Genomic DNA, 27603 nt, shown 5'->3' with positions numbered 1-27603 from the left:
TATTCTCTATTATTTTATTCACAACAACTAATTTATTCCACCAAATATTTTTAACATAATAATTAAATATCATTAATATCAAAAATAATAATTTTTATATAAATACTCATTAGAAATTTTAACGAATTAAAAAATTTAACTAAATATATTTTAAGAATTATTGAAATATTTAATTTTATTTATTTTAATATTTAAACTTATTATTTATTTTATGATTTTTAATTTTATTTTAAATCATTAAACTTCATTAATAATTACAATCACACATAAAAATAATCTGAAGATAAATTACTAGAATACAAAATATATTATAATGATGCTCACAAAATAGAAACTAAACACAAATGAGTAAGTTTTAATTAACCGAATTACTATATAAATCCCATAAATGCTCAATTAGTTCATCTCGTAGTGCGAAGTGAGCCTCTCTATACCTTACTTTTTTATAACTATAAGAAATTCTTGAATTCTTATATTTTGATTTGTAACCACTTCCACATTCGGAGCCGGAGCTTCCATCGCATCTTGTATTGGTGTATCCAAGTCACGCTCATCCTCGATGATCATGTTGTGCATTATAATACATGCAGTTATTATATCATGCAACAGTTGCTTCTGCCAAGCACGTGTCGGAGATGCTACAATTGCAAATCGTGATTGAAGTACTCTAAATGCATGTTCAACGTCTTTTCTACACGATTCTTGTTTCATTGCAAAAATTTTTTTTTTTTTGACCACGTGGATCATGAATAGTTTGCACAAGAGTTGACCATTTAGGATATATACAGAAAATTTCATCCTAGCCCATGGGTATTATCCCATGGGACATGTGTATGTATCTTATTTGTTCAAATCATGTGGGCCCCATATAATTTAATGAAACCCACATGATTTAAACCAACCCGTGATTGCCATCTACCCCATGGGGTAGGATCTAACCTACCAGATATATACCAACGGCTAAGTAATATCCTTGATGGTACTCTTTTCCCCCAATAAAGTAGTTTGCCGGAGGAGCAATGCCTTGTGCAAGATTTGAAAATAGAATGGATTCCTCGAGAACATTAATGTCATTGTTAGACCCCGGCATACCAAAAAAATGCATGCCATATCCATAGATCATAATCAGCAACTGCTTCTAAAATAATGATCGGAGAACCACTACGGCCCGTATATTGTCCTTCCCATGCTGTTGGACTATTTCTCCATCTCAAATGCATTACAATCCAAGCTTCCCAACATTCCAGGAAATCCACGTTTTTCACCAATACGCAGTAGTCTATCAATATCAGTGGGGGTAGGTGACCTTAGGTATTGCTCTATAAACACCTCTACAATATCTCGAGAAAAACGTTGAAGACATTGAAATGTAGTTGATTCTCCTATCTTAATATATTCATCAGCAGCATCCGCAGGTGTACCATATGCCAACATCGGCATTGCAGCTGTAATTTTTTTGATTATTAGAGAGTCCAATTCGACCAAGGCCATCTACCCGTTGTGTGAAATAGCGATCGTGATTCTTCACAGCATCAGCAATACGAGAAAAAAGGTCTCGTGACATTCGAAAGCTTCTTCGAAACATTACTTCATTGTATCTTGGATTCTTAGCAAAATAATCGTTGAATAGATTACGATCAGTCATTTCTCTATCACGTCGAATTACGATATGCCCGGGAATCGACCCTCCATGTTTGACTATAGATTCATATTGCTCAGTATATGAAGCTGCTAAAATTGTGTTATTGTGGGCTAGGCTACCTAATAAATTTTTTGTTTCATTAATGGACTCAAAGTGATCTTACATATGTGAATCAAATTCATCAGATGAGCTGGATGATGTTGAATGAAAAAAATGGAAATTTTTAAAATTCATGATGTATATTGATAGTTGGAAATTGGTACGTATGACATCCAACTCTCTGTATGATTTACATATATAGCAAAACTAAAGCTATTAACATTATCTTCATTAATAATCCAATCCGATATATACACCGTCAGATTAGATTTCATTTAATCGAAACCGTGTGATCTTTATCTTATATCCAATAAATCTTTTACATTGTTAGAGCACATTAAAGTTGTAGTTGCGTGGGTACCAATGCCACTCCAATTATTTCTTTCTCTTTTTCATATATATAAAAATATTTTTTTAATATATGCTTTATATTAAAATATTATTAAAAATTTATAATATAATTATTTAATATTATATAATAATGTACACAACAATACGTGTAGCAATAAATTTATAATATAATTATATATAAATTAAAATTATGTCATAAACATTTATTTATTTATATATCTTTATCCTATATCCAAAAAATCTGATCATATATATTAACTGTCGGATTAGATTTCATGTAGATAGAAACCATATGATCTATATCTTATATTTCGGAAATCTGATCTGATTTATACACCGTCTGATTAGATTACATTCAATCACAACCATCAACTTCATATCATCTAGCTTCAATAAATTGATACGGCCTAATTTATTTTCGATTCACCATTTCCATTTCTTATCTCCCAACATATTTTACTTTCAATGGCTACGAATGCACGATATGCTTCTTATTCATTTCAAGAAGATATACACCTTTGTCATGTTTATCTTGACATTTCCCAAGATCCTATCATAGGCATAAACCAATCGCGAAATCAATTATGGGATCGTGTCGGGCAAAGATACAACAATTCCAGAGCACCCGACATTACAGAAGTTCGTAACAAAAGATCTGTGCAATCTCGTATGGGTTTAATATTGTCGGAAATTAGTAAATTAGGAGCATGTATCCAACATGTTGAACTACTAGATCCAAGCGGTGCTTCAGAAATGGATATTGTGAGTTTTGTGTCATGGAATTTCTACACTTATATATTACTATAATTACTTTATTATATTTATCTTTACTTTAATTTTATGTACAGATAATCCGTGCGAAAGAGTTAATGAAACAGGATGATAATTTCAAGATATGTTTTAAGTTTGATCATGTATGGAATATTATGAAAGATATGGAGAAATTTCAGCTTCACCTAACCCGTCACGGACACCAATTCAAATAGGTATTGAATTTTTTGAATCTCCACAATCAGACACACAAGCAACAGATTCCCCCAAATCAGCGTCCCCTGGATTATCACCATTTGAGATTTACTTAAGTGATGAAAATAATTGGGGTAGTTCATCACAGCGACCATTTGGAGTGAAAAAATTCAAATTGGAAAAGAAAAAAGATGAGTATATGTCACAAACAATTGAATCAATGAAATTAGGACAAGAAAAAATTCTCGAGATTATCCAACATGGAAATGCTTATCGTGAACAAAATAATGAATTACAACTGAAATGGATGCAGCAAACTGAACGAAAATTGGAACAAAATGAAACAAAAATAGAACAAAATCGACAAATGTTGGATCTGACCCGGTTTCAAGAAGAAAACATAATTTTAGTAATAGATTTCAACTCTATTCAAGATCGATCTTTGCGTGAAAACTTTCGGGCCGAACAATCAAGAATTTTGAATGAGAGGGAAGAAAGGAAACGTGCACCTGATAGTCTCAACTATGGCAAATATTTTGGAGACATTGGAGGATCCGGATCCAGCTTACCGCCTTTTTAAAGTTTCATTAATGTTTGTCATCCAATGTATTTTGTTGTATTGTGGTGTGATTTTTAATAATTTATTGTTTATTATCTTGTTTAAGTTTATGTTGTATCGTTATCTTTGTTTTTAAATGTTGGTTAGTTTATTTTATTTTATGTTGTATTGTATTATGATTTTCGAAAATTTAATGTTTTGTTATGTTTGTTTATTTCATTTTGTATCATTATCTTTGATTTTCAATAAATTTAGTGTTTGTAATCTTAATTTTTTTTTTCAAAATTGTATTTTTCTATTCGATGTTAATTAATTAAATTAAAGTTACATAATTTAGAGAATTAAAATTATTACTAAAATACATTACACATAAAAAATAATATTAAAAACAATTACATATAACATTCATAATTATCAAATTAAACTTTTATTATTTTATTCAACTAATAATATAATTCAAAACTTAAATTTACTTATTTATTACCAAATTAATTTTTTAACTAATTTGTTTCATAAAATATTTATAAAGACAATAATTTATATATTATGTAATTAATATTGTATTATAAAAGAATAATTAAGTAATGTGGTTATCTATTAAAAAAATTTTTAAAAAAATTAATTATAAATTTATTAAAATATTATAAGATTATTCAAATTTTAAATCAAAATATCTTATAATTAATAATTACAACAAATAAATTGTAATGGTAAAGGCATAGAAATTAAAAAAAAGTATAAAATAAAAGAAGAACAAACCAGATTATGTTTTTTAAAGAAAAAAAAGGAAAAAAAAAAAGAATAAAAAGCTTGCGCTATTGAAACAGTGTTTTCCCAAATTTGGCGCAACACTGTTGCAATAAGCCAACCTAGCGCTAGAAATAGCGCTAGGTTGGAGGTGCTCTATGGTCATCTCCATCCCATTACGCTATCTTGGTGTAACACTAACTCCAAGATAGTGTAATTCCTACACCAAATACAAAAACCATCTGCAACTCATTCACTCTAAACTCTACACTAAAAATAATATTCTCGGAATATTTTCTATTATTTTATTCATAACAACTAATTTATTCCACCAAATATTTTTAACATAATAATTAAATATCATTAATATCTAAATAGTAATTTCTATATAAATATTCATTAGAAATATTAACGAATTAAAAAATTTAACTAAATATATTTTAAGAATTATTGAAATATTTAATTTTATTTATTTTAATATTTAAAATTATTATTTATTTTATGATTTTTAATTTTATTTAAATCATTAAACTTCATTAATAATTACAATCACACATAAAAATAATCTGAAGATAAATTACTAGAATACAAAAAATATTATAATGATGCTCACAAAATAGAAACTAAACACAAATGAGTAAGTTTTAATTAACCGAATTACTATATAAATCCAATAAATGGTCAATTAGTGCATCTCGTAGTGCGAAGTGAGCCTCTCTATACCTTAATTTTTTATACCGAGTAAGAAATTCTTGAAATCTTATATTTTGATCTGTAACCACTTCCACATTCGGAGTCGGTGCTTCCATCGCATCTTGTATTGGTGTATCCAAGTCACGCTCATCCTCGATGATCATGTTGTGCATTATAATACATGCAGTTATTATATCATGCAACAGTTGCTTCTGCCAAGCACGTGCCGGAGATGCTACAATTGCAAATCGTGATTGAAGTACTCCAAATGCGCGTTCAACGTCTTTTATACACTATTCTTGTTTCATTGCAAAAAAAAATAAAAAATTTGGGACAACGTGGATCAAGAATAGTTTGCACAAGAGTTGATCATTTAGGATATATACCATCGGCTAAGTAATATCCTTGATGGTACTCTTTTACCCCCAATAAAGTAGTTTGCCGGAGGAGTGATGCCTTGTACAAGATTTGAAAATAGATTGGATTCCTCAAGAACATTAATGTCATTGTTAGAACCCGGCATACCAAAAAATGCATGCCATATCCATAGATCATAATCAGCAACTGATTTTAAAATAATGGTCGGAGAACCACTACGACCCGCATATTGTCCTGCACATGCTGTTGGACAATTTTTCCATCTCCAATGCATACAACCCAAGCTTCCCAACATTCCAATAAATCCACGTTTCTCACCAATAAGCAGTAGTCTATCAATATTAGTGGGGGTAGGTGACCTTAGGTATCGCTCTGCAAACACCTCTACAATATCTCGAGAAAAACGTTGAAGACATTGAATTGTATTTAATTCTCCTATCTTAATATATTCATCAGCAGCATCTGCAGGTGTACCGTATGCCAATATCCGCATTGCAGCTGTAATATTTTGATTAGTAGAGAGTCCAATTCGGCCAAGACCATCTACCCGTTGTGTGAAATAGCGACCGTGATTCTTCACAGCATCAGCAATACGAGAAAAAAGGCCTCGTGACATTCGAATACGTCTTCGAAACATTACCTCATTGGATCTTGGATTCTCAGCGAAATAATCGTTGAATAGATTACGATCAGCCATTTCTCTATCACGTTGAATTACGATATGCCCGGGGATCGACCCTCCATGTTTGACTTCAGATTCATATTGCTCAGCATATGAAGCTGCTAAAATTGTGTTATCGGTGGCTAGGCTCTTTAATAAATTTTTTGTTTCATTAATGCACTCAAAGTGATCTTGCATATGTGAATCAAATTCATCAAATGAGCTGGATGATGTTGATTGAAAAAAATGGAAATTTTTAAAATTCATGCTGTATATTGATAGATGGAAATTGGTACGTATGACATCCAACTCTCGGTATGATTTACATATATAGCAAAACTAAAACTATTAACATTATCTTCATCAATAATCCAAACCGATTTATACACTGTCAGATTAGATTTCATTTAATCGAAACCACGTGATCTTTATCTTATACACAATAAATCTTCTACATTGTCAGAGCACATTGAAGTTGTTGTTACGTGGGTACCAATGCCACTTCAATTATGCCTTTACCTTTTTTATATATATAAAAATATTTTTTTAATATATTCTTTATATTAAAATATTATTATAAATTTATAATATAATTATTTAATATTCCCTAATAATGTACAGAACAATACGTGTAGCAATAAATTTATAATATAATTATATATAAATTAAAATTATTTCATCAACATTTATTTATTTATATATCTTTATCCTATATCCAAAAAATCTGATCATATATATTAACCGTCGGATTAGATTTCATGTAGATAGAAACCATAGGATCTTTATCTTATATTTCGGAAATCTGATCTGATTTATACACCGTCTGATTAGATTACATTCAATCACAACCATCAACTTCATATCATCTAGCTCAATAAATTGAAACGGCCTAATTTATTTTCGATTCATCATTTCCATTTCTTATCTCCCAACATATTTTACTTTCAATGGCTACGAATGCACGATCAGCTTCTTATTCATTTCAAGAAGATATACACCTTTTTCATGTTTATCTTGACATTTCCCAAGATCATATCATAGGCATAAACCAATCGCGAAATCAATTCTGGGATCGTGTCGAGCAAAGATACAACAATTCCAGAGCACCCGACATTACAGAAGTTTGCAACAAAAGATATGTGCAATCTTGTATGGGGTTAATATTTTCGGCAATTAGTAGATTAAGATCCTGCATCTAAGAAGTTGAACTACTCCATCCAAGCGGTGCTTCAGAAATGGATATTGTGAGTTTTGTGTCATGACATTTCTACACTTATATATTACTATAATTAATTTATTATATTTATCTTTACTTTAATTTTATGTACAGATAATCCGTGCAAAAGAGTTAATGAAACAGGATGCTAATTTCAAGAAAGGTTTTAAGTTTGATCATGTATGGAATATTATGAAAGATATGGAGAAATTTACAGCTTCACTTAACCCGTTACAGACACCAATTCAAAGAGGTATTGAATTTTTCGAATCTCCACAATAAGACACACAAGCAACAGATTTCCCCAAATCAGCGTCCCCTAGATTATCACCATTTGAGATTTACTTAAGTGATGAAAATAGTGGTGGTAGTTCATCACAGCGACCACTTGGAGTGAAAAAATTCAAATTGGAAAAGAAAAAAGATGAGTATATGTCACAAACAATTGAATCAATGAAATTAGGACAAGAAAAAATTCTCGAGATTATCCAACATGGAAATGCTTATCGTGAACAAAACAATGAATTACAACTGAAACGGATGCAGCAAACTGAACGAAAATTGGAACAAAATGAAACAAAAATAGAACAAAATCGACAAATGTTGGATCTGACCCGGTTTCAAGAAGAAAACAAAATTTTAGTAATAGATCTCAACTCTATTCAAGATCGATCTTTGCGTGAAAACTTTCAGGCCAAACAATCAAGAATTTTGAATAAGAGGGAAGAAAGGAAAGTGCAGGTGATAGTCTCAACTATGGCAAATATTTTGGTGACATTGGAGGATTCGGATCCAGATTACCGCCTTTTTAAAGTTTCATTAATGCTTGTCATCCAATGTATTTTGTTGTATTGTGGTGTGATTTTTAATAATTTGTTGTTTATTATCTTGTTTAAGTTTATGTTGTATTGTTATCTTTGATTTTAAGTGTTGGTTAGTTTATTTTATTTTATGTTGTATTGTATTATGATTTTCGAAAATTTAATGTTTTGTTATGTTTGTTTATTTCATTTTGTATCATTATCTTTGATTTTCAATAAATTTAGTGTTTGCAATCTTAATTTTTTTTCTCAAAATTGTATTTTTCTATTCTATGTTAATTAATTAAATAAAGTTACATAATTTATAGAATTAAAATTATTATTAAGATACATTACACATAAAAAATAATATTAAAAAAATTACATATAACATTCATAATTATCAAATTAAACTTTTATTATTTTATTCAACTAATAATATAATTCAAAACTTAAATTTACTTATTTATTACCAAATAAATTTTTTAACTAATTTATTTCATAAAAAATTTAATAAGACAATAATTTATATATTTATTAATTAGAATAATTAAGTAATGTGGTTATCTATTAACAATTTTTTTAAAAAAATTAATTATAAATTTATTAAAAATATGATAAGATTATTCAAATTTTAAATCAAAATATCTTATAATTAATAATTACAACAAATAAATTGTAATGGTAAATGCATAGAAATTAAAAAAGGTATAAAATAAAAGAAGAACAAACCAGATTATATTTTTTAAAGAAGAAAAAGGAAAAAAAAAAAAAAGAAGAAAAAGCTTACGCTATTGCAACAGTGTTGCCCCAAATTTGGCGCAACACTGTTGCAATACGCCAGCGCTAGGTTGGAGAAGAAACCCAACACTATGTTGGCGTTTTGGGTTGGAGGTGCTCTATGTCATCTCCAACCCATTACGCTATCTTGGTGTAACACTAACCCCAAGATAGTGTAATTCCTACACCAAATACAAAAACCATCCCCAAACCATTCACTTTAAACTCTACACTAAAAATAATATTCTCGAAATATTTTCTATTATTTTATTCACAACAACTAATTTATTCCACCAAATATTTTTAACATAATAATTAAATATCATTAATATCTAAATAATAATTTCAATATAAATACTCATTAGAAATGTTAACGAATTAAAAAATTTAACTAAATGTATTTTAAGAATTATTAAAATATTTAATTTTATTTATTTTAATATATAAAATTATTATTTATTTTATGATTTTTAGTTTTATTTTAAATCATTAAACTTCATTAATAATTACAATCACACATAAAATTAATCTAAAGATAAATTACTAGAATACAAAAAAAATATTAAAATGTTGCTCACAAAATAGAAACTAAACACAAATGAGTAAGTTTTAATTAACCGAATTACTATATAAATCCCATAAATGGTCAATTAGTGCATCTCATAGTGCGAAGTGAGTCTCTCCATACCTTACTTTTTTATACCGAGTACGAAATTCTTGAAATCTTATATTTTGATCTGTAACCACTTCCACATTCGGAGTCGGAGCTTCCATCGCATCTTGTATTAGTGTATCCAAGTCATGCTCATCCTCGATGATCATGTTGTGCATTATAATACATGCAGTTATTATATCATGCAACAGTTGCTTCTGCCAAGCACGTGCCGGAGATGCTACAATTTGAAATCGTGATTGAAGTACTCCAAATGCGCATTCAACGTCTTTTATACACGATTCTTGTTTCATTGCAAAATATTTTTTTTTTGGGACCACGTAGATCATGAATAGTTTGCACAAGAGTTGACCATTTAGGATATATACCATCAGCTAAGTAATATCCTTGATGGTACTCTTTTCCTCCAATAAAGTAGTTTGCCGGGGGAGGGATGCCTTGTGCAAGATTTGAAAATAGATTGGATTCCTCGAGAACATTAATGTCATTGTTAGACCCCGGCATACCAAAAAATGCATGTCATATCCATAGATCATAATCAGCAACTGCTTCTAAAATAATGGTCGGAGAACCAATACAGCCCGCATATTGTCTTGCCCATGCTGTTGGACAATTTTTCCATCTCCAATGCATACAATCCAAGCTTCCCAACATTCCAGAAAATCCACGTTTTTCACCAATACGCAGTAGTCTATCAATATCAGTGGGGGTAGGTGACCTTAGGTATCGCTCTGCAAACACCTCTACAATATCCCGAGAAAAACGTTGAAGACATTGAATTTTAGTTGATTCTCCTATCTTAATATATAATATTCTTCAGCAGCATCCGCAGGTGTACCGTATGTCCGTATGCCAACATCCGCATCGCAACTGTAATTTTTTGATTAGTAGAGAGTCCAATTCGACCAAGACCATCTACCCGTTGTGTGAAATAGCGATCGTGATTCTTCACAGCTTCAGCAATACGAGAAAAAAAGCCTCGTGACATTCGAAAACGTCTTCGAAACATTACTTCATTGTATCTTGGATTCTCAGCGAAATAATCGTTGAATAGATTACGATCAGCCAATTCTCTATCACGTTGAATTACGATATGCCCGAAAATCTCAGCGAAATAATCGTTGACTTCAGATTCATATTGCTCGGCATATGAAGCTGCTAAAATTGTGTTATTGGTGGCTAGGCTCCCTAATAAATTTTTTGTTTCATTAATGGACTCAAAGTGATCTTGCATATGTGAATCAAATTCATCAGATGAGCTGGATGATGCTGAATGAAAAAAATGGAAATTTTTAAAATTCATGATATATATTGATAGTTGGAAATTGGTACGTTTGCCATCCAACTCTCTGTAATATGATTTACATATATAGCAAAACTAAAGCTATTAACATTATCTTCATCAATAATCCAATCCGATTTATACACCGTAAGATTTGATTTTATTTAATCGAAACCGTGTGATCTTTATCTTATATCCAATAAATCTTTTACATTGTCAAAGCACATTGAAGTTGTTGTTGCGTGGGTATCAATGCCATTCCAATTATGTCTTTCTCTTTTTTATTTATATAAAAATATTTTTTTAATATATGCTTTATATTAAAATATTATTAAAAATTTATAATATAATTATTTAATATTATATAATAATGTACACAACAATACGTGTAGCAATAAATTTATAATATAATTATATATAAATTAAAATTATTTCATAAACATTTATTTATTTATATATCTTTATCTTATATCCAAAAAATCTGATCATATATATTAACCGTCCGATTAGATTTCATGTAGATAGAAATCATAGGATCTTTATATTATATTTTGGAAATCTGATCTGATTTATACACCATCTGATTAGATTACATTCAATCACAACCATCAACTTCATATCATCTAGCTTCAATAAATTGATATGGCCTAATTTATTTTCGATTCACCATTTTCATTTCTTATCTCCCAACATATTTTACTTTCAATGACTACGAATGCACGATCTGCTTCTTATTCATTTCAAGAAGATATACACATTTGTCATGTTTATCTTGACATTTTTCAAGATCCTATCATAGGCATAAACCAATCGCGAAATCAATTCTGGGATCGTGTCGAGCAAAGATACAACAATTCCAAAGCACCCGACATTACAGAAGTTCGTTACAAAAGATCTGTGCAATCTCGTATGGGGTTAATATTGTCGAAAATTAGTAAATTAAGAGCCTGCATCCAACAAGTTGAACTACTCCATCCAAGCGGTGCTTCAGAAATGGATATTGTGAGTTTTGTGTCATGGCATTTCTATACTTATATATTACTATAATTACTTTATTATATTTATCGATACTCCGTGCGAAAGAGTTAATGAAACAAGATGCTAATTTCAAGAAAGGTTTTAAGCTTGATCATGTATGGAATATTATGAAAGATATGGAGAAATTTACAGCTTCACCTATGGCAAATATTTTGGAGATATTGGAGGATCCGGATCCAGCTTACCGCTTTTTAAAGTTTCATTAATGCTTGTCATCCAATGTATTTTGTTGTATTGTGGTGTGATTTTTAATAATTTGTTGTTTATTATCTTGTTTAAGTTTATGTTGTATCGTTATCTTTGATTTTAAGTGTTGGTTAGTTTATTTTATTTTATGTTGTATTGTATTATGATTTTCGAAAATTTAATGTTCTGTTATGTTTTTTATTTCATTTTGTATCATTATCTTTGATTTTCAATAAATTTAGTATTTATAATCTTAATTTTGTTTCCTCAAAATTGTATTTTTCTATTCGATGTTAATTAATTAAATTAAAGTTACATAATTTAGAGAATTAAAATTATTATTAAAATAAATTACACATAAAAAATAATATTAAAAACAATTACATATAACATTCATAATTATCAAATTAAACTTTTATTATTTTATTCAACTAATAATATAATTCAAAACTTAAATTTACTTATTTATTACCAAATAAATTTTTTAGCTAATTTATTTCATAAAATATTTATAAAGACAATAATTTATATATTTGTTAATTAATATTGTATTATAAAAGAATAATTAAGTAATGTGGTTATCTATTAACAATTTTTTTAAAAAAAAATTAATTATACATTTATCAAAAATATGATAAGATTATTCAAATTTTAAATCAAAATATCTTATAATTAATAATTACAACAAATAAATTGTAATGGTAAAAGCATAGAAATTAAAAAAAAGGTATAAAATAAAAGAAGAACAAACCAGATTATTTTTTTTAAAAGAAAAAATAGGAAAATAATAAAAAAGAAGAAAAAACTTACGCTATTGCAACAGTGGAGTGCCAACCTCACGTTATAAATAGCGCTAGATTGGAGAAGTTATGTCAACATAGTGTTGTGTTAGGAGGTGCTCTAAGAATGACAACATGATCTGAGAGTCTAATCGATGTTGCGCAATGTGTTGCACAATTTCTACCGCAACACCTCCCACAAAAACCTACTTTTATTTTAAAGTTTCATAGAAATAATAAAAATAAACAAAGAGTGAAAAAAACAAAAGAGAAATTGGTATTCCCGCAGTAATGGTAAGTAGAGGCTGATCGCTCCTTCTTTCTTTCTTTCTTTCGGTTTGCCGAGGCCATCAATGGCGACCCGCTTACCAATTCTCCTTGTACTTCTGGTTGCAACTTCTTTTGGTGGATCTTCCTCTCAAACGTAAGAAAACCCCTTATAATCTCGACTTTATTTAGCTTGTTTTGACATGTAAAATGCGTGATCTGGAGTTGCCTTTCTGTTGCAAGTGGATTTTACTCTCGCGGGTTCGTGATTTTTGTTCCGGTCCTACGTTTCAGCATCGGTGTTGTCAAAAATTTGAAGATGGAATTAGTTTTTATTTACTGGTTTTTATGAGAGTTAGCATCATATTCTTGGAGGGCAGTTGGATTCTGGCTGGAGTTATATTTGTACTTGATAAACATGCTGAGTTTGGATGATTTTGTTGAATTTATGGCACTTCTCTTCTAAATGAATGCCTTAGGAGAGATGCTTGTTTTAAATTTGCCTTTCGATGTATCTGTGTTTTATTTGCAATTTCAGTGGTCGAAGAGAATTGAGATCCTTGGAGATTAGCCAACAGCAAGGAGTTCAAATGAATCTTCGAATGCAGCCAAAAAGTATCGACCCATCACAAGTCATTCAACTCTTACGGCAACCAAGGTCAGGTAATCCAAATAAATGGTGACTCCATTGACATGGTATTGCCACCATGTTCAGAAACTTGGGTATTATATGCATTTTATTGTTTGGAAAATGTTAAGTATTATCTTGGTGTCATGGTTTGGTTCTAATTGATGTGGTTTGGAATTTTAATTAGGTGATTATGACTTTATACTTTTATCTGTTCTGAAATTGAAATTTCTATTGGATTGATGACATTGTTCTGTGGACAGGTTTTTCCTCTATAAAAGCTTTCTATCCGATGATGAGTGTGATTACCTGATTTCTCGGGTAAATCCCACTTGTCTTACTTATGCTACCTTTGTGATTTTTCGCTTATTCATTGTTTTTAAACTATGTATTGGGATTACACTGTGCAGGGTGAAGCAACATCGAAAGTTGACAAGATTAAGGTCAATTTGGATGTTTCTTCAGAATCAAACGTAAGTTTTTCATCTTCTGAGATCTAGGAAGCTATGGGCTGTTTATGCATTAAGGGATCTTAGAACTTCTTGCCATATAACTTATTCGGGTGTACTTGCCTCCTATATGTTAAGATAATTGCAAAAAGAAGTTTAAAATACTTTCCTGAGTTTTTGTTGTGCCCCTTCGTGCATAATCATCTATATGGCTTGTAGGATGAAATTGTTTCAAGAATTGAGGAAATGATCTCTGCTTGGACTTTCCTTCCTAAAGGTATATTCATATGGATGTTGGTAGACGCTTTTTGTCTTGAGGCTCTTGTTCTGTTTGCTCTTTGTGTGTCGACATTTTTAACAGATGTGTAGTTTACATAACAGGCTGTTTTTAATGTTTTCAGAGAACAGCAAATCCTTGAGGGTTCTGCACTTTGGGCCTGAAGACTCGAAACAAAGTTATAATTATTTTGATATTAAATCTTCAGAGAAATTTGGGGATCTTTTATTTGCCACAGTTATATTGTATATCTCAAATGTTGATCAAGGAGGTCAGATACTCTTCCCTGAATCAGAGGTAACAGAAAACTCCCGATGACTGTCATTTTTGCTATTTTCGGTTAAATTTTTTCCAGTTGTACAGTCAGCTGTAAATTTTCCGCAGTACAAAATGTGGTCTGACTGTGCAAAGAGCAACAATATTTTAAAACCTAGTAGAGGAGACGCCATCTTATTCTTCAATCGACATCCCAACAACACTCTTGATCGGAGTAGTTTCCATGGCAGATGCCCTGTCCTTAGTGGTGAAATGTGGTGTGCCACAAAATTATTTTATTTAAAAGGCATAACCATTGAAAAGGATACGTTGCAATCCGACGATGCTGATTGCTCTGATGAAGATGAAAATTGTCCTCGGTGGGCTGCTGCAGGAGAGTGTGAAAGGAATTCAGTTTTCATGACCGGATCTCCTGATTACTATGGTACATGTAGGAAGAGCTGCAATGCATGCTGATAGTGATATTGAAGTCAAGTATGTTGATCTCGTGGTCACTTATTATGTATCGTGTTTTAAACTTTACATTGAAGTAGACTAGAATTTTCCAGTTAATGATAATCTGTGTACATTCCTAGACAGTGTAGTTCACCTAAAGTTGACCAAGTTTTCTTGTTCTTGTAAATTTTGTTTATTGCTGTAACTACTAGCTCTGAAACAAGTTGCAAATACTAAATAAGTAGTAGGAACTAGTCTTCCCTATGACGCAAGGTGGAAATTTGTGCATCTATTTTTTCTTGATTTATATGGACATTTGTCAAGTTATACTCAATTCTGAAACTCTTGAGGGTTGATTCTATTAAGTTTTAGTGGAAAGAATTAAAGGCGTATATGCAAGGTTGTGTGAATGACATGAGAATGCTAAATGCAGTAAGATTAAAAGTTAACCTACTATCTTGCTCCCATTTCTTGGAACCTCAATAATCTGTACGAACAGAAGGCTTATATATCCTTAAGGCGCCATCTCCCACCACATCTTTTGGCGTCAAATTCATCTTTTCTTCTTCAAAATTACCAGAAGAGCGCAAAGAAGAATTCATTCAGGTCTTGTCTTTGGGGCAAAACCCTGTGCTCGGATGACCTGGAATTTCCATTGCTGCTTGCATGCAATTAGTCACCAATGCTCACCATGACTATGTTGGTGTGTGAATTTATGCCCATCCACTTCCTTTCCTTGGGCCTTACTTGGATCCAGCAACGTCATCTCTGTAAATTTCGATTATGCAACTCATGTCAGTAAGCCCTTCAATTTCTAGATCCTTCTTGGAGTTAGATGAGAATGATTGTTTGTTCTTATCTTACAGTTCTTGAATTCAGATAGGAACGCCATCTTAATACCTGTTCCTAGAGACTCGATTACCATTTCAAGAATGTTTTTTTTTCCCCCCGAAAAATTTACCCTTAGTGGTGCAGCTAACATATATATATGCCAATTACTATTTGTTTCGATCTTGAAGCTTGGATTTATTTTCATTTGAAGGAGATCCCTGCCCCCTCTAGCCCCTCTTATGAGAATGATGCAACTTATATGTTAGAATCTAGGAAGATGAGTTGGTTTTTCTTTGGCTTAGATATTATTGTTTAGAAAAAAAGTTGAGATGTGCTTCTTAGAAGCTCACCCAAACACTATCTAATTTTCTTTTGACTATTACTTTTAAGTTCGAGAGATGACAACTCGGGATCAACATATGAAAGAGGCAAAGAATTCGATTATCAGGAGGTTATGAGTCTAATTTCTCGACTATTCGGTTCGAGATAATTGAACGACAGTGACATAACATCGTTGCATGGGATATTCATCTAAAATGCCAATTCGTTGCAACGGTTGGTTAAATTAAATTAGATGTTATTTTGAAATTTAAATTAAACGAAATGTTATTATATCTTTTCTCGTTAATTTCCATTGAATTTAAGTAACTTCTTCAGGACGCCTACACAATATCATTTTAGATAGGTTAGCTCTCCGGGTCCAACTTCCAACGGACATTTTCTTCATATAATTATAAAATAATGACAAATAATATTCTGCATAAAATCGTCGCCATCAGGCTTTATAGCAATAATTTTCACAAATTTCTCAAGCAATAATTTTCACAAATTTCTCATAGTTATGGGTCGTATATATATAAATATTATTATCCGTCTCATTCATTTAGGCTATATTTCAAAGTTATATTTTTTACTTTTTTACCGATTTACCCTATTAAATTAATATCATTAATTACATATATAATTATTTCATTTTATTAAATTATTCATTAAATAAAGGTAAAATAGAAAATTACTTTCCATAATTACTTTCTAAAACAATTTTTTAATTTGTATGAAAACACACACTTACCTATATTAATATTAATAGGACAGACGGAGTATTTGTTTCCTAAATACATTTTTAAATTTCAAACAATTGTTTTAAATATAAATTTTTATGTTTAAATGATGGTTAAATATATTATAACATGATTTAGAAATTAGTAAGAAAAACATGAAGAAAAGACTGGGGAGTTATCGTGAAAAAGTACCGATGATATGATACTATCTATTCTATATTATAAAGAATGAATATGTTAGAGTAACTATCATCTTGAGGATACCAAAATAATTTATTTCAAAATTACCCTTTTCTATCAAATATTTTACTAAAAACTTCCCACTAACTCCATATTTGTTTTTAAAAAAATAACTTCTTTTTTACACACACAAAGTGTGTGCATTTTTAACTAGTTTATATAGAATGTTAGAAACAAAATTGGAAAGATTTTTGGTTTGATATGTTAGGCAAAAACTCATATGAGACGGTCTCAAGGGTCATTTTCTTGAGACGGATCTTTTATATGAGTTATCCATTAAAAAATATTATATTTTATGTCAAAAGTATTACTTATTATTGTAAATATGGGTAGGATTGACCCGTCTCATTTGTGAGACCATCTCATAAGAGTGTTACTCGATATGTTATACTAAAATAGTTATTCTAACGTCTTCAAATAAATACTTTTAGTATTTTTTGAAACTACAAATAACGTTTTTTTTTCCAACAACACGAAAAAACAATGATAAGTACATATAATTAAAAAATATACAATTTTCGATTTTTTTTTAATAAAAAAAAAATTAACTTCATTTAAACAAGCGAGAGCGTCATCCGAAGCGCCACAGAACAATAGAATTCGAAAATCTCACCCCCAACGACTCCTTTTTCCCCATTTATCATCAAATCCTCAGTTCTAGCTCCGCCTCTCACACAATTTCAATTTCAATTTCAAGAATTTCCTGCTTCAATGGCTTCTACAGTTGCAGATTCAGACAGCATGCGATCCAGTAGGTGCTCGAAGCCCGCAAATCGAGTGCGGATAGTTGGGAGGATTCGAGGATTTACGGATCAAGAATCCCAGTCCTCGACCCGAGAACGGAATCCTTGGATCACTGTTCAGAAGCCCCAAGAGAATGGACCGCTCTCTAAAGTCACTGTTTCTTTCGACACCCAATCAACTGGGTAATTTGTTGGATTTGGCTTTGAGTTTACCTTCTTCATTTTCATGCTTAACAACTGGTACCGCATAATTTGCTGTGGTTTTTAGTTTTTAGCTTATGATCGTACTGTTTCTTTGTGATTAAGAAGATTTTCATTTCGAGATATGGGCTGGTGTTTCCACTTTCTCCCAACTCACAATTTCGGAGTCTTTATTATGTGGACATATTTTCAACCGTAGCAATTGCAGCTTTGTTTGTTGGGTTTTTCTTGAGCACGTTGGCTTTTGCACATGAATCTTTGATAAATAATTTTAAGATTGTTGGTCATTAGTAGACTTTAAAAAGTTGTGAACTTGACAAAAAAAAAAGTTAACTTAGGTGAGTCATTTATTTAGTAAATCAGATTCCAATTTAAGACGTGTTTTCAAATTTTCTCTGTTTTATCTCGTCAGCCGCAAAAATTCTTATGAACTGGATCACTGCTATGAGCCAGATGAACATATTGACCTGATTTACTCAAGAGAGATAAGCCACATGATTTCGGAAGTTTTTAATGGTCAAAATGCATCTGTAATTGCCCTGGGAGCAAGAGGAAGCGGAAAAACCTTTACTATACAGGTAGATTCGTATTTTTTTGGTCTCTTTCTTGTTTGCCTTCATAAGAGATTTACTATATTTCTTGGATCATCAAACTCAAGCTTGATTTACATTCTTTGTTACATTCAAGGGATCTACAGAGAAACCAGGTTTAGCAACTCTTGCAATGTCTGAAATTCTTTCTAAAGCTAGTGAAAGCAAGAAGACGGTATCTGTATCTCTCTATCAGGTTGCACAAGACCATGCTTTTGACCTTTTAGATCCTGACTCTGCTGAGGTTCAAGTACTGGATGACACTCGAGGCAAACTCAACTTGAAGGGGCTTTCTCGGGCAAGAAAATATGTTTCTGTTTTGCTTAATTGATGGAATTTTCTGAAGCTGAATTTTACTTATATTTCTTTGCTAATGTTGTTTTGTAGGTCATGGTGAAATCAATTTCAGAATTCGAAAATACATACTTTAGACATCTCAATTTGCAGAAAAGCCAAAAAATATCAATGGACCCTCGACGCTGTCACAAGGGTTTGATTGTGCATATATCATCTGAAGATGACAACATAATACCCAAGTTGGAGAACAAGATTAATTTTGTTGATCTTGCAGGTTTATATAACTAATAATGTAATTATATGCTCTTTCTTTCTATTAGTGCGAGGATCATTCATGAAAACTTCTGTTTCATGTTGTCCAGGCTATGAGGATCCTCGCAAGAGTAGCAACGACAGAATCACACTTATTGAGAATTCCAGGAGTAACAAATCATTATTTGCATTGATAAATGTCGTCAATGCTCTGAATTCCAACGAGATCCGTGTGCCATATCGAGAGAGTAAGCTCACTCGAATCTTGCAAGATTCTCTCAGTGGTACAAGTCACGTATTAGTGTTTGCTTGCTTGGTAAGTTTCTACTAGTAATTTATGTTGAAAATTTGTTGCAGATTTTTAAATATTTTTATATGTCAATGGTTTTATTTTTTGTTTTTTTATGATGTAGAACCCTTTCTTTTGCAAAGACTCCATCAGCTCACTAAGTTTTGTTTCACGGTCCTGTCAAAGCATCAAGCAAGTTTTGACGGACTCTACGAATAGATGTCAGAGTTCAGCCAAATCTAAGGTGTTTTCGTCGTTGAAAAGTGGAAAAAGTACATCTACTTCTTTGATAGAGAAAAAGCAAATTGGTCGTTGCCAATTTCTTTCTGGAAAGAAGGTTAACTGCATTCTAAAGGGAAGGTAAAAACTACCTTAATATCGTATTATTTTATAGGCCAAATTACTTCAAATCGACAGAGTTTACTAAATTTCTGGCTACCTTTTGCAAGGAAACTCTTTGATGAAGAAAACATACACAATCCTAAGCAGGTAATATGCATTAATTTATCTTATTCATCAACTTGTTATGCCGGCAGTTCTTTCTTTTTCCATCAAAACGTCCTCCTTCCAGTGTGTCTATATCGTTTTCTTTTTGTCTTCATACAGTAATCATTTAAATGATTTCGTTTTTGTTTTTACCTTTTAGCAAAGGGATATGCATTTTTTGCATCACAATTATTAGAAACTTAATCCTCGGAAAAAAAAAATTGCCCATTTCATTCAACTATACATTGAATTAAAATGTGATGCAGTTGATGTGCCTTTCTGAAGACACTTCATCACACAAATATAATGTCCTTCAAGATCATGCTTTGGCTGTTGCCCCATTTTCACTGGAAGAGGTAGTTTAACCACTCAATTGCTTCTTTTAGTAGCCCATGTAAATCTCGAATAGCATTTGATTCATCATTTGATTTTGAATCGGGAAAATGTATTGCCCTGTGCCTCTAATGATGAAGCTATCATCCAAGAAGAAAAGGTTATAAATTTTTAGCATGAATTGTAAAAGATAATCTACTATACTTTTATTATGCCATGCATTTTTGCTGTAAAATGATTTACAGGATTTCAAGAACTTTGTCATTCATGCACTCTTAACATAAAACTTTCCTAAACATCCATTTTTATTTCATAGGATTTTTCTGCACACGGTCTCCGTTCTCAAGAAAGTATAAATGATAGTTGTTGTGATGGAAGCGATCATATACTTTTTGAAGATGGTATGTCTTAAAACCCAACATATTCGCTCATTTGGTATAACGACTTGATAATTCTTAGTGGATGATTCACCGTTCCAGGTAAGCCATTCGAACGGAACAACAATTCACTCTGTGATGGATCAATGCCACTTAGTCAGAAAATCAAAGAATTATCTAACAACTTAAAGTTGTTGTCTTCATCAACTCCAATGAAGTTGAAGATGCCGGAGAAGGAAATTACCGATTCATCTTGTGGTCAATTAAGCTGCAATGACACTACTTCAATGGTGAAATTTGATGGAACGAAAAATCACAGCCCAAGGGGTGGTACCTTCAGCATCTATGGTTCTAGTTTGAAGGTTTGTTAGAATGAAATATATTATCATATAATCGATTAATTGATGTATTTTTCTCATCAACCACTTTTTTTATTGCAGAATTCTCTTGTTAAAGAGCAACTGAATTTTCTGAATTCGGCTAACAAGTAAGTGAATATGCCAAAATTCACACTATGCTCCATATACTACTTATATAATTTCTTTAGTTCATCTTACTTGTTGTTATATGGACTAAAAAGTTGATTTATACTATAATAATAGGGTCATCCATTGAATTCTTAAATATTGATCATATGGTACAACCACACTAGGCAAAAGTTATTCGCAAGTTTGGCAAAAATTTATGATTATACTTTCATCACTGGTCAAGTAGGCACTATATATATATTTGAAAAAGGTGTTGCTAGACTTGTGATTTGATTTTTATTGAGAATATGTAGTGCTTAATATGCTCGAGGACAGACAACTCTTGCTATCATGCAAATTTAGTCTAACAATTTACTTTTTCCTTCTATTTGCAGGGAAGATTTGAAAAAACTAAGAGTATGTGTCTATGTTTCATCATCTAAATTCTACTAGAATAAGCTAGGGCAGAAATTTCACACTATGTATTGATACATACAGGGTATTGGAGAAAAAAGGGCTTCTTACATTCTCGACCTTCGGGATGAATCACCAGAACCATTCAAGAGTGTAAGTAACATTTTTTGCAGTATTTGTTGCATTGGACTGAATATAATAATGGAATTTTAATTTTTTTTTTTTTGGGATCTCTAGCTTGATGATTTGCAAAATATCGGCATGTCAGCGAAGCAGGTATCATTGTAATTGAAGATAGAATTTTTTATTTTTATTTTTAATGAAAGTCAACTTTCCAAATCTGTAGTTTTGTCAGTATTATCTCTTCTTTGTGTTATACAGATCAAAGACTTGATGAAAGGGGTGGCTGCCGAGCTTTTCAGTTAAGTGAAGTTGCTAATTATTTCTTATGTCCATGCGATGCCGAGCTTTCCAGTTAAGTGAAGTTGCTAATTATTTCTTATATCCATGCGATGCATTCCATTCCGTTGTTGTAAATCCAAATACTCTTTTCTTATCATATAGTTTGTATTAAATTGTATCGGTTCTGAATTAGTTGCAAATGGAACATTTACGACTTTAACTTTTCATGTTCTAATTCTGAATATAAATCTTACTCTATTGTTGAATAAAAATTTTGACTATTTCATTTTTTTTTGTGTTAAATTGTAATATAATTCATGCAAAAGTTATAACCACCAATCATAAGTGAGCTATCAATACTCAGGAGTAGTGATCGAGTTTGAATTGAAGATGATTGAATTTCTAAGTTTGAGTTTCCAACTCAAGATCACATCAATTAACCTCGGTTTGAGCGCATAGTTCGACTTTATTCGTTTTGGTCTTGTATTAACGAAAGTATACGTTGATTGAAACTTTAGTTTACTATTGAAATATGCAGTGTTTAAAAAAAAATAAGATTAATAAATTACATCATTCATAATAATAAAAAAAGTTAGCTTCCATACAAATGGAGGAGTGGAAACGGGTCTCTATAGTGGAGGTAATACCCCTATTGCAATTTTAAAGGCCAAGATTTGCCCACATTTCTTGTGGGGGGTGGAGATTCTTCATGTGGGCCTCCACAAGAAAATGGCAAATCATGGCTTTCAAAAGGCAAATACCTTCTCTATAGGGTCGAATAACCCGAGTGGAGACAATAACCATTGAAGATAGAAATCTTTTAAATATATGGATTTCAAAGGTTGGAAAGTGGTTTAAAAATTGATGTAAAAATATACTTAGATAATAAAGGAATTTCAAATCCTTCATTTTATTTTTGAGCAAGATAGATTTGAGATATTGTGAGTTTCAAATCAATTCTACTCAATTTCATTGATCTTAATTAGGAATGTCAACGAAACGAACGGTTTGCGAGCTATTCGGAGGTTGGTTCGATAAAAAGTTCTTTCGAACTCGTTTGTTAAGCTTATTGAGTCGAGCCCGAGCTTGATTTCAAGCTCGACAATTTTCACGAGCCGAGCTTGAGCTTCAAGATGTTCGGCTCGTAAGCTCACGAACATTTTTGTTAATAGGCTCGGGAACTCGAGCTCGGGCTTGGCTTGTTTAGGAGGCTCACGAGCTCGAGCTTGGCTCGTTTAGGAGGCTCGCGAATATGTTCATTTAATTTATTTGGCCTGCAATCCCGAATTCGGATCCTTTATCTAGTTTAAGTTTGATTCTTATATATATTGTGAATATGCTATATGACTTGTGAGAAGCTCATGCTCGGCTCATATGAGTGGGCAAATAAAAAATATTAATACTGATGCAAATAACATGATTGAAACACACTAATTTGTTGAAAGAAATATGAATTTACAACACATAGGACGTGTTACAATATGTTTTTTTTATTTTAACTTGAAAATCATTGTATTAAAGTGATTTTAAAAATAGAATAAATAAAATATTTATATTTGCAATATTACTAATAAATGAAAATTCAATCATTAAATTTTTAGCGAATTGAAATAAAAATTTTATTTAAAATGTCTTACAAAAATTAGAACTATATTTGATAGATGAATGATATTCAAAATTTTAGTTAAAAGAAGTCGTGAAAATATCTAAATTAAATTTGTTGAGTTAAAACTTGTTAATTCAATATATGTATATGCACAATATTTTAATTAAGTTATAGAATATCATTAAATAAAATATTTCATATACTAGCAGATCGTGTCACAGATAATGCTTATATCTCGTTAAAAAAATAAGAGTGTAGTGGTTTTTTATAAATATTTTAAAATAAATTTTTAATCGATTTTAATTATGATAAATTTTTCTACTTTTAAATTTTCTTAATATAAAGTTAAAAAAGAACTACATTGGCTTGTTAAATTATTATTTTTTTCTTATATGTTAAATATAAAATTAAAAAAATTATATAAGTTTTAGCAAGATAAAATGTTAACTTGAATGACCGATAACGTATAACTAATTTGATACCAATAACAATGAGACTCAATTATAACAAAAATCTTCAAATCCAAATTAAAAAAAAAAAATTATTGAGTTGAATTGAATGTGTCTAATTATGATTTATGACTAATTAGGCCATGTACAAGGGGCGAGGAAGCCCAACCAAGAAGTGGGCTTTCTCGCGAAGTGGTGGGCCCCGCGCGGATACCCTCTTTCGTGCGGTGAAGCCCACTGAATTTTATTTATTTTTTAAATTTTAAAAAAAATTGTTGGTTGATCTAACGGCCAGATTTTTATCTGGCAGTTAGAACGGTCAGATTTTATCTGGCCGTTTTAAATTATTAAAAATAATTTAAAAATTTTTAAAAATAAAATTAATAATAAAATATTTTTAAATTAAATATAAAAAGGTGGATGAGATTAGGGGTGCAAACGAATCGAATCGAGCCGAATAATGGTAAAATTTTAAGGTTCGAATTCGGCTCGATAAGAGTATATTCGAGTTCGAGCTTGATTCGAAGTTCGATAATTTCAAATATTTTGGCTCGAGTTCGGCTCGAAATGAAGTTCGAGTTCGAGTTCGGTTCGAAATATTCGAACCTATTCGTGAACTATTCGGATATTATGGTTCGAAAGCTCGAAATGTATATATATTATTATATAATTATATTATATTAATTAAATATTAAGACTCGCGAACTATTCGCGAACTATAGAACAGAGTAATTTCGGCTCGAACTCGGCTCGAAAAAAAGTTCGAACATGTTCAAATTCGGCTCGAGTTCGATAAGCTCGAATACGAATCAAATATTTATCGAGCGGACTCGTAAAGCTCACGAACAGGTTCAGTTCATTTGCACCCCTAGATGAGATGATTTAGTTTTTGTAGATCAATGGTCAAATATTATTTTGCCTTCAATTTTTTTTAAAAAATAGAAAAATCTTTTCTTAATTATGTGTGTTTTTATATTTATGTGTGTTATTTTTTTAAATTTGGTTTTTAAAATTATGTGTAAACTTTTAAATTTTAATTATGTGTAATTTTAATTTTTGTTAATTGTGCAAATTCATTTTGTGTTTAAATAAATATATATTTAATGAAATAAAAAATTAATATTTCAACATACTCTCTACAACATCATTTCATTTTCGCGAAACCAAATAATTAAATTATTATCGTTGAAATCATCATGCAATATCAACTTTATCTCATCATTGAACATGCTCTAAGATGAGTTGTCCCTACCTCTACTCTGAGATGAGACTCAGGGTTTGGCCTACTCCATCCCTACATGTGGCATGTGGTTAATAATAAAAAAAATGTCTTTTTTAATATTATTTTTAAAGTGATTTTTGGGGAAAAAGAGAAAAAGACGGGGACTGTTTACTGGAAGACACGTAGCTCTCCAAGACCCCAAGTCTCGCCACTTGTTATTTGACCTCCACAAATACCGTCTCCCATCACTTTTTGCCTCTTTCCATGCTCCTCGCTGTCCAATTATCAACCTCGTTTATTTCTTAAAATTAAATTTTGTCGTACCTCTAGAAAGAAATCAAACCCATTTCCCATTTAAATTTGTTGCTGGTTCGAATTCCTTGAAAGTTCAAGAAAATGTCCGGTGGAGTGGGTGCATCCAGTGACATATCCCCACCTAAAGAAGAATCGGTTACCGGAAGACCCCCAAAAGTTATGGGTTTCTTCTCTTTCCGGCAGCTCAACGCCTTTGCGGTCGTTCTGGTTCTCTCCGCCAGCGGTATGGTAAGCGTCGAGGACTTTGCCTTCGTCCTCTTTTCAGTCATTTACATGTACTTCATATCCAAAGTGGCCTTCCCTCCCAACTCCCCCGCCGCGGAGCCGCCGGTTTTCGGTCCCAAAAACAGGATCCTAGGCATTTACGTGTTCGTGGCTGCGGTGATCGGATTGTATCTCCCCATAGCTTACATCTTCCAAGGCATATTCGAAGGGGACAAAGAGGGGATCAAGGCAGCTGCCCCACATGTTTTTCTACTGGCCAGTCAAGTGTTCATGGAGGGGATTTCGTTCTCCGGCGGGTTTTCGCTGCCGATCCGCGTTTTCGTGCCGGTTTTCTACAATTCCAAGAGGATTTTCACGATTGTGGAGTGGGTGAGGAGTGAGATCGATAAGGTGGAATCGGAGTATGGAGGGAGCCTGAGGAGACTCCATGTGGGGAGGCTTCTTGCTATTGCTAATATGGCTTTTTGGAGCTTTAACTTGTTTGGGTTTTTGTTGCCTGTCTTTCTTCCCAAGGCTTTCAAGATTTACTACGCTAATCGCAAGTTTAAGGATTGAAATCCTTTGTGTGTGTTTTTTTTTTTAAATGTTTTTGATGATGTTTGGGATTGATCTGGAAATTTGTTGTCCGATGTATTTTTCTTGGTGTTAGACATTTAACTTTAGATTCCACTAATGTAATCGAGGTCGATTGAGGTTGTGGTTCCGTGCAAATATTTGGGATTTGTGGGGATTTCAAGATGACAAGTTATTAGTTTTCACTTATTTTTTGTTATATATGGAGGAACACATGTTATAATTTATCTCATCAATTAATCAACCCAATACAAATATAAATAAAATAAAACTTATGAGAATGATCCAAGTTAAACAATACGAACACAGGGGACTGCGTTTAAGTAAGTCAACAATTTTATCTAAGAATTAAAAATTTTAAAAGCACAAAATGATTAATTATAAATTAAAAACTGAAAATATGTTAATTTGATTTTTTTTTGTGACGTGGGAATCCGCAGTCGTTATCTTTCGGTGCGTTTTGGGTAAATCTTCGGACTAACGTAATAGCCTGCAAATTACGCTAGTCAGGTAAACCACATTGGACAAATCTTGTGTGACAGGTTAGTCCAAGAAAATGTTGGCAGGAATGAGAATCGAACTTCTAATCTCTTGCCAAGAGTTCACATACTCCATCAACTTTGACACCCTTGGGCAAAATGTTAATTTAGTTGTTTCACAAATTAGATGAACTAATTAATTACAGATCTATTTCAAAAATTAAAACAAAAAATAATTACCGATCTGAAATATTGTTCAGAAATATATCATACAGATCAAAACTAGTTGATCAATCAAAGCTATTTCTAACAACTAAAAAAAATCATCAATAATCACGAAAAATAGTTTTTTTAAAAAACAAAAAACAAAAACCAATTGATACTGAAATATGAAATCAGTAAAGTCTACCATCTTTAATTAACGCATGACACACGACTTTCCCCACCAAACACACAAGGAGCCAATGAGCTTCTGACTCATATAAAATGAGGTCTCTTTTGGGTTCAACCTTTTTTTTTTTTATACAAGGAGACATGCCTCTTTTTTTTTTTCTTTTTCTTTTTCCCTG

The 27603-nt window shown here is 31.5% G+C and overlaps 5 protein-coding genes across 8 annotated transcripts; 4 read left to right on the top strand and 1 right to left on the bottom strand.

Moving 5' to 3' along the window:
- The first annotated feature begins 2557 nt into the window (after positions 1-2557).
- LOC140862692 (uncharacterized) lies at positions 2558-3638 on the top strand. Its single transcript, XM_073265724.1, has 3 exons — positions 2558-2854; positions 2941-3055; positions 3109-3638. The coding sequence occupies exons 1-3, from the start codon at positions 2558-2560 to the stop codon at positions 3636-3638; spliced, it is 942 nt and encodes a 313-aa protein (XP_073121825.1).
- A 1614-nt stretch (positions 3639-5252) lies between these two features.
- On the bottom strand, positions 5253-6132 carry LOC140862691 (uncharacterized). Its single transcript, XM_073265723.1, has 2 exons — positions 5444-6132; positions 5253-5292 (listed from the first exon to the last, which is right to left on the bottom strand). The coding sequence occupies exons 1-2, from the start codon at positions 6130-6132 to the stop codon at positions 5253-5255; spliced, it is 729 nt and encodes a 242-aa protein (XP_073121824.1).
- A 6717-nt stretch (positions 6133-12849) lies between these two features.
- LOC140865384 (probable prolyl 4-hydroxylase 12) lies at positions 12850-15453 on the top strand. Of its 2 annotated transcripts, none has more exons than XM_073270008.1 (7): positions 12850-13274; positions 13656-13780; positions 14009-14040; positions 14156-14218; positions 14414-14471; positions 14596-14768; positions 14856-15453. In XM_073270008.1, the coding sequence occupies exons 1-7, from the start codon at positions 13204-13206 to the stop codon at positions 15201-15203; spliced, it is 870 nt and encodes a 289-aa protein (XP_073126109.1). In that variant the 5' UTR covers positions 12850-13203; the 3' UTR covers positions 15204-15453. The 2 variants fall into 2 exon arrangements, with proteins under 2 accessions (XP_073126109.1, XP_073126108.1); XM_073270007.1 differs by having other exon boundaries at positions 12851-13274; positions 13656-13775; positions 14009-14066.
- A 2468-nt stretch (positions 15454-17921) lies between these two features.
- On the top strand, positions 17922-22357 carry LOC140866170 (kinesin-like protein KIN-10C). Of its 3 annotated transcripts, XM_073271078.1 has the most exons (15): positions 17922-18240; positions 18671-18836; positions 18946-19146; positions 19236-19419; positions 19508-19713; positions 19811-20046; positions 20136-20175; positions 20439-20528; positions 20822-20906; positions 20985-21244; positions 21323-21369; positions 21745-21766; positions 21848-21916; positions 22001-22039; positions 22145-22357. In XM_073271078.1, the coding sequence occupies exons 1-15, from the start codon at positions 18026-18028 to the stop codon at positions 22187-22189; spliced, it is 1905 nt and encodes a 634-aa protein (XP_073127179.1). In that variant the 5' UTR covers positions 17922-18025; the 3' UTR covers positions 22190-22357. The 3 variants fall into 3 exon arrangements, 2 of the variants coding, with proteins under 2 accessions (XP_073127179.1, XP_073127180.1); XR_012144811.1 differs by lacking the exon at positions 22145-22357 and having other exon boundaries at positions 21664-21766; XM_073271079.1 differs by lacking the exon at positions 20439-20528.
- A 3362-nt stretch (positions 22358-25719) lies between these two features.
- Positions 25720-26713, top strand: LOC140867121 (uncharacterized). The gene has a single exon (XM_073272196.1). The coding sequence runs from the start codon at positions 25839-25841 to the stop codon at positions 26535-26537; it is 699 nt and encodes a 232-aa protein (XP_073128297.1). The 5' UTR covers positions 25720-25838; the 3' UTR covers positions 26538-26713.
- The last annotated feature ends 890 nt before the right edge of the window (positions 26714-27603 follow it).

The sequence above is a fragment of the Henckelia pumila genome, chromosome 4 (genome assembly GCF_033568475.1).
Source record: "Henckelia pumila isolate YLH828 chromosome 4, ASM3356847v2, whole genome shotgun sequence".
NCBI classification, from domain to species: Eukaryota; Viridiplantae; Streptophyta; class Magnoliopsida; order Lamiales; family Gesneriaceae; genus Henckelia; species Henckelia pumila.
This window is presented reverse-complemented; position numbering and strand designations above follow the sequence as displayed.

What these genes read in the sequence shown, in the direction of transcription:
- LOC140867121 (XM_073272196.1), top strand. Translation starts at nt 25,839, where the DNA reads ATGTCCGGTGGAGTGGGTGCATCCAGTGACATATCCCCACCTAAAGAA.
- LOC140865384 (XM_073270007.1), top strand. Translation starts at nt 13,204, where the DNA reads ATGGCGACCCGCTTACCAATTCTCCTTGTACTTCTGGTTGCAACTTCT. An exon ending in CAACTCTTACGGCAACCAAG is followed by an intron (nt 13,776 to 14,008) that starts GTCAGGTAATCC and finishes TTCTGTGGACAG; the next exon opens with GTTTTTCCTCTATAAAAGCT. An exon ending in GTGATTACCTGATTTCTCGG is followed by an intron (nt 14,067 to 14,155) that starts GTAAATCCCACT and finishes TACACTGTGCAG; the next exon opens with GGTGAAGCAACATCGAAAGT.
- LOC140862692 (XM_073265724.1), top strand. Translation starts at nt 2,558, where the DNA reads ATGGCTACGAATGCACGATATGCTTCTTATTCATTTCAAGAAGATATA. An exon ending in GTGCTTCAGAAATGGATATT is followed by an intron (nt 2,855 to 2,940) that starts GTGAGTTTTGTG and finishes TTTTATGTACAG; the next exon opens with ATAATCCGTGCGAAAGAGTT. An exon ending in ATTTCAGCTTCACCTAACCC is followed by an intron (nt 3,056 to 3,108) that starts GTCACGGACACC and finishes CTCCACAATCAG; the next exon opens with ACACACAAGCAACAGATTCC.
- LOC140866170 (XM_073271078.1), top strand. Translation starts at nt 18,026, where the DNA reads ATGGCTTCTACAGTTGCAGATTCAGACAGCATGCGATCCAGTAGGTGC. An exon ending in TAATTTTGTTGATCTTGCAG is followed by an intron (nt 19,420 to 19,507) that starts GTTTATATAACT and finishes CATGTTGTCCAG; the next exon opens with GCTATGAGGATCCTCGCAAG. An exon ending in TCGGCATGTCAGCGAAGCAG is followed by an intron (nt 22,040 to 22,144) that starts GTATCATTGTAA and finishes TGTGTTATACAG; the next exon opens with ATCAAAGACTTGATGAAAGG.
- LOC140862691 (XM_073265723.1), bottom strand. Translation starts at nt 6,132, where the DNA reads ATGGCTGATCGTAATCTATTCAACGATTATTTCGCTGAGAATCCAAGA. An exon ending in AGGATATTACTTAGCCGATG is followed by an intron (nt 5,293 to 5,443) that starts GTATATATCCTA and finishes TTGCAATTGTAG; the next exon opens with CATCTCCGGCACGTGCTTGG.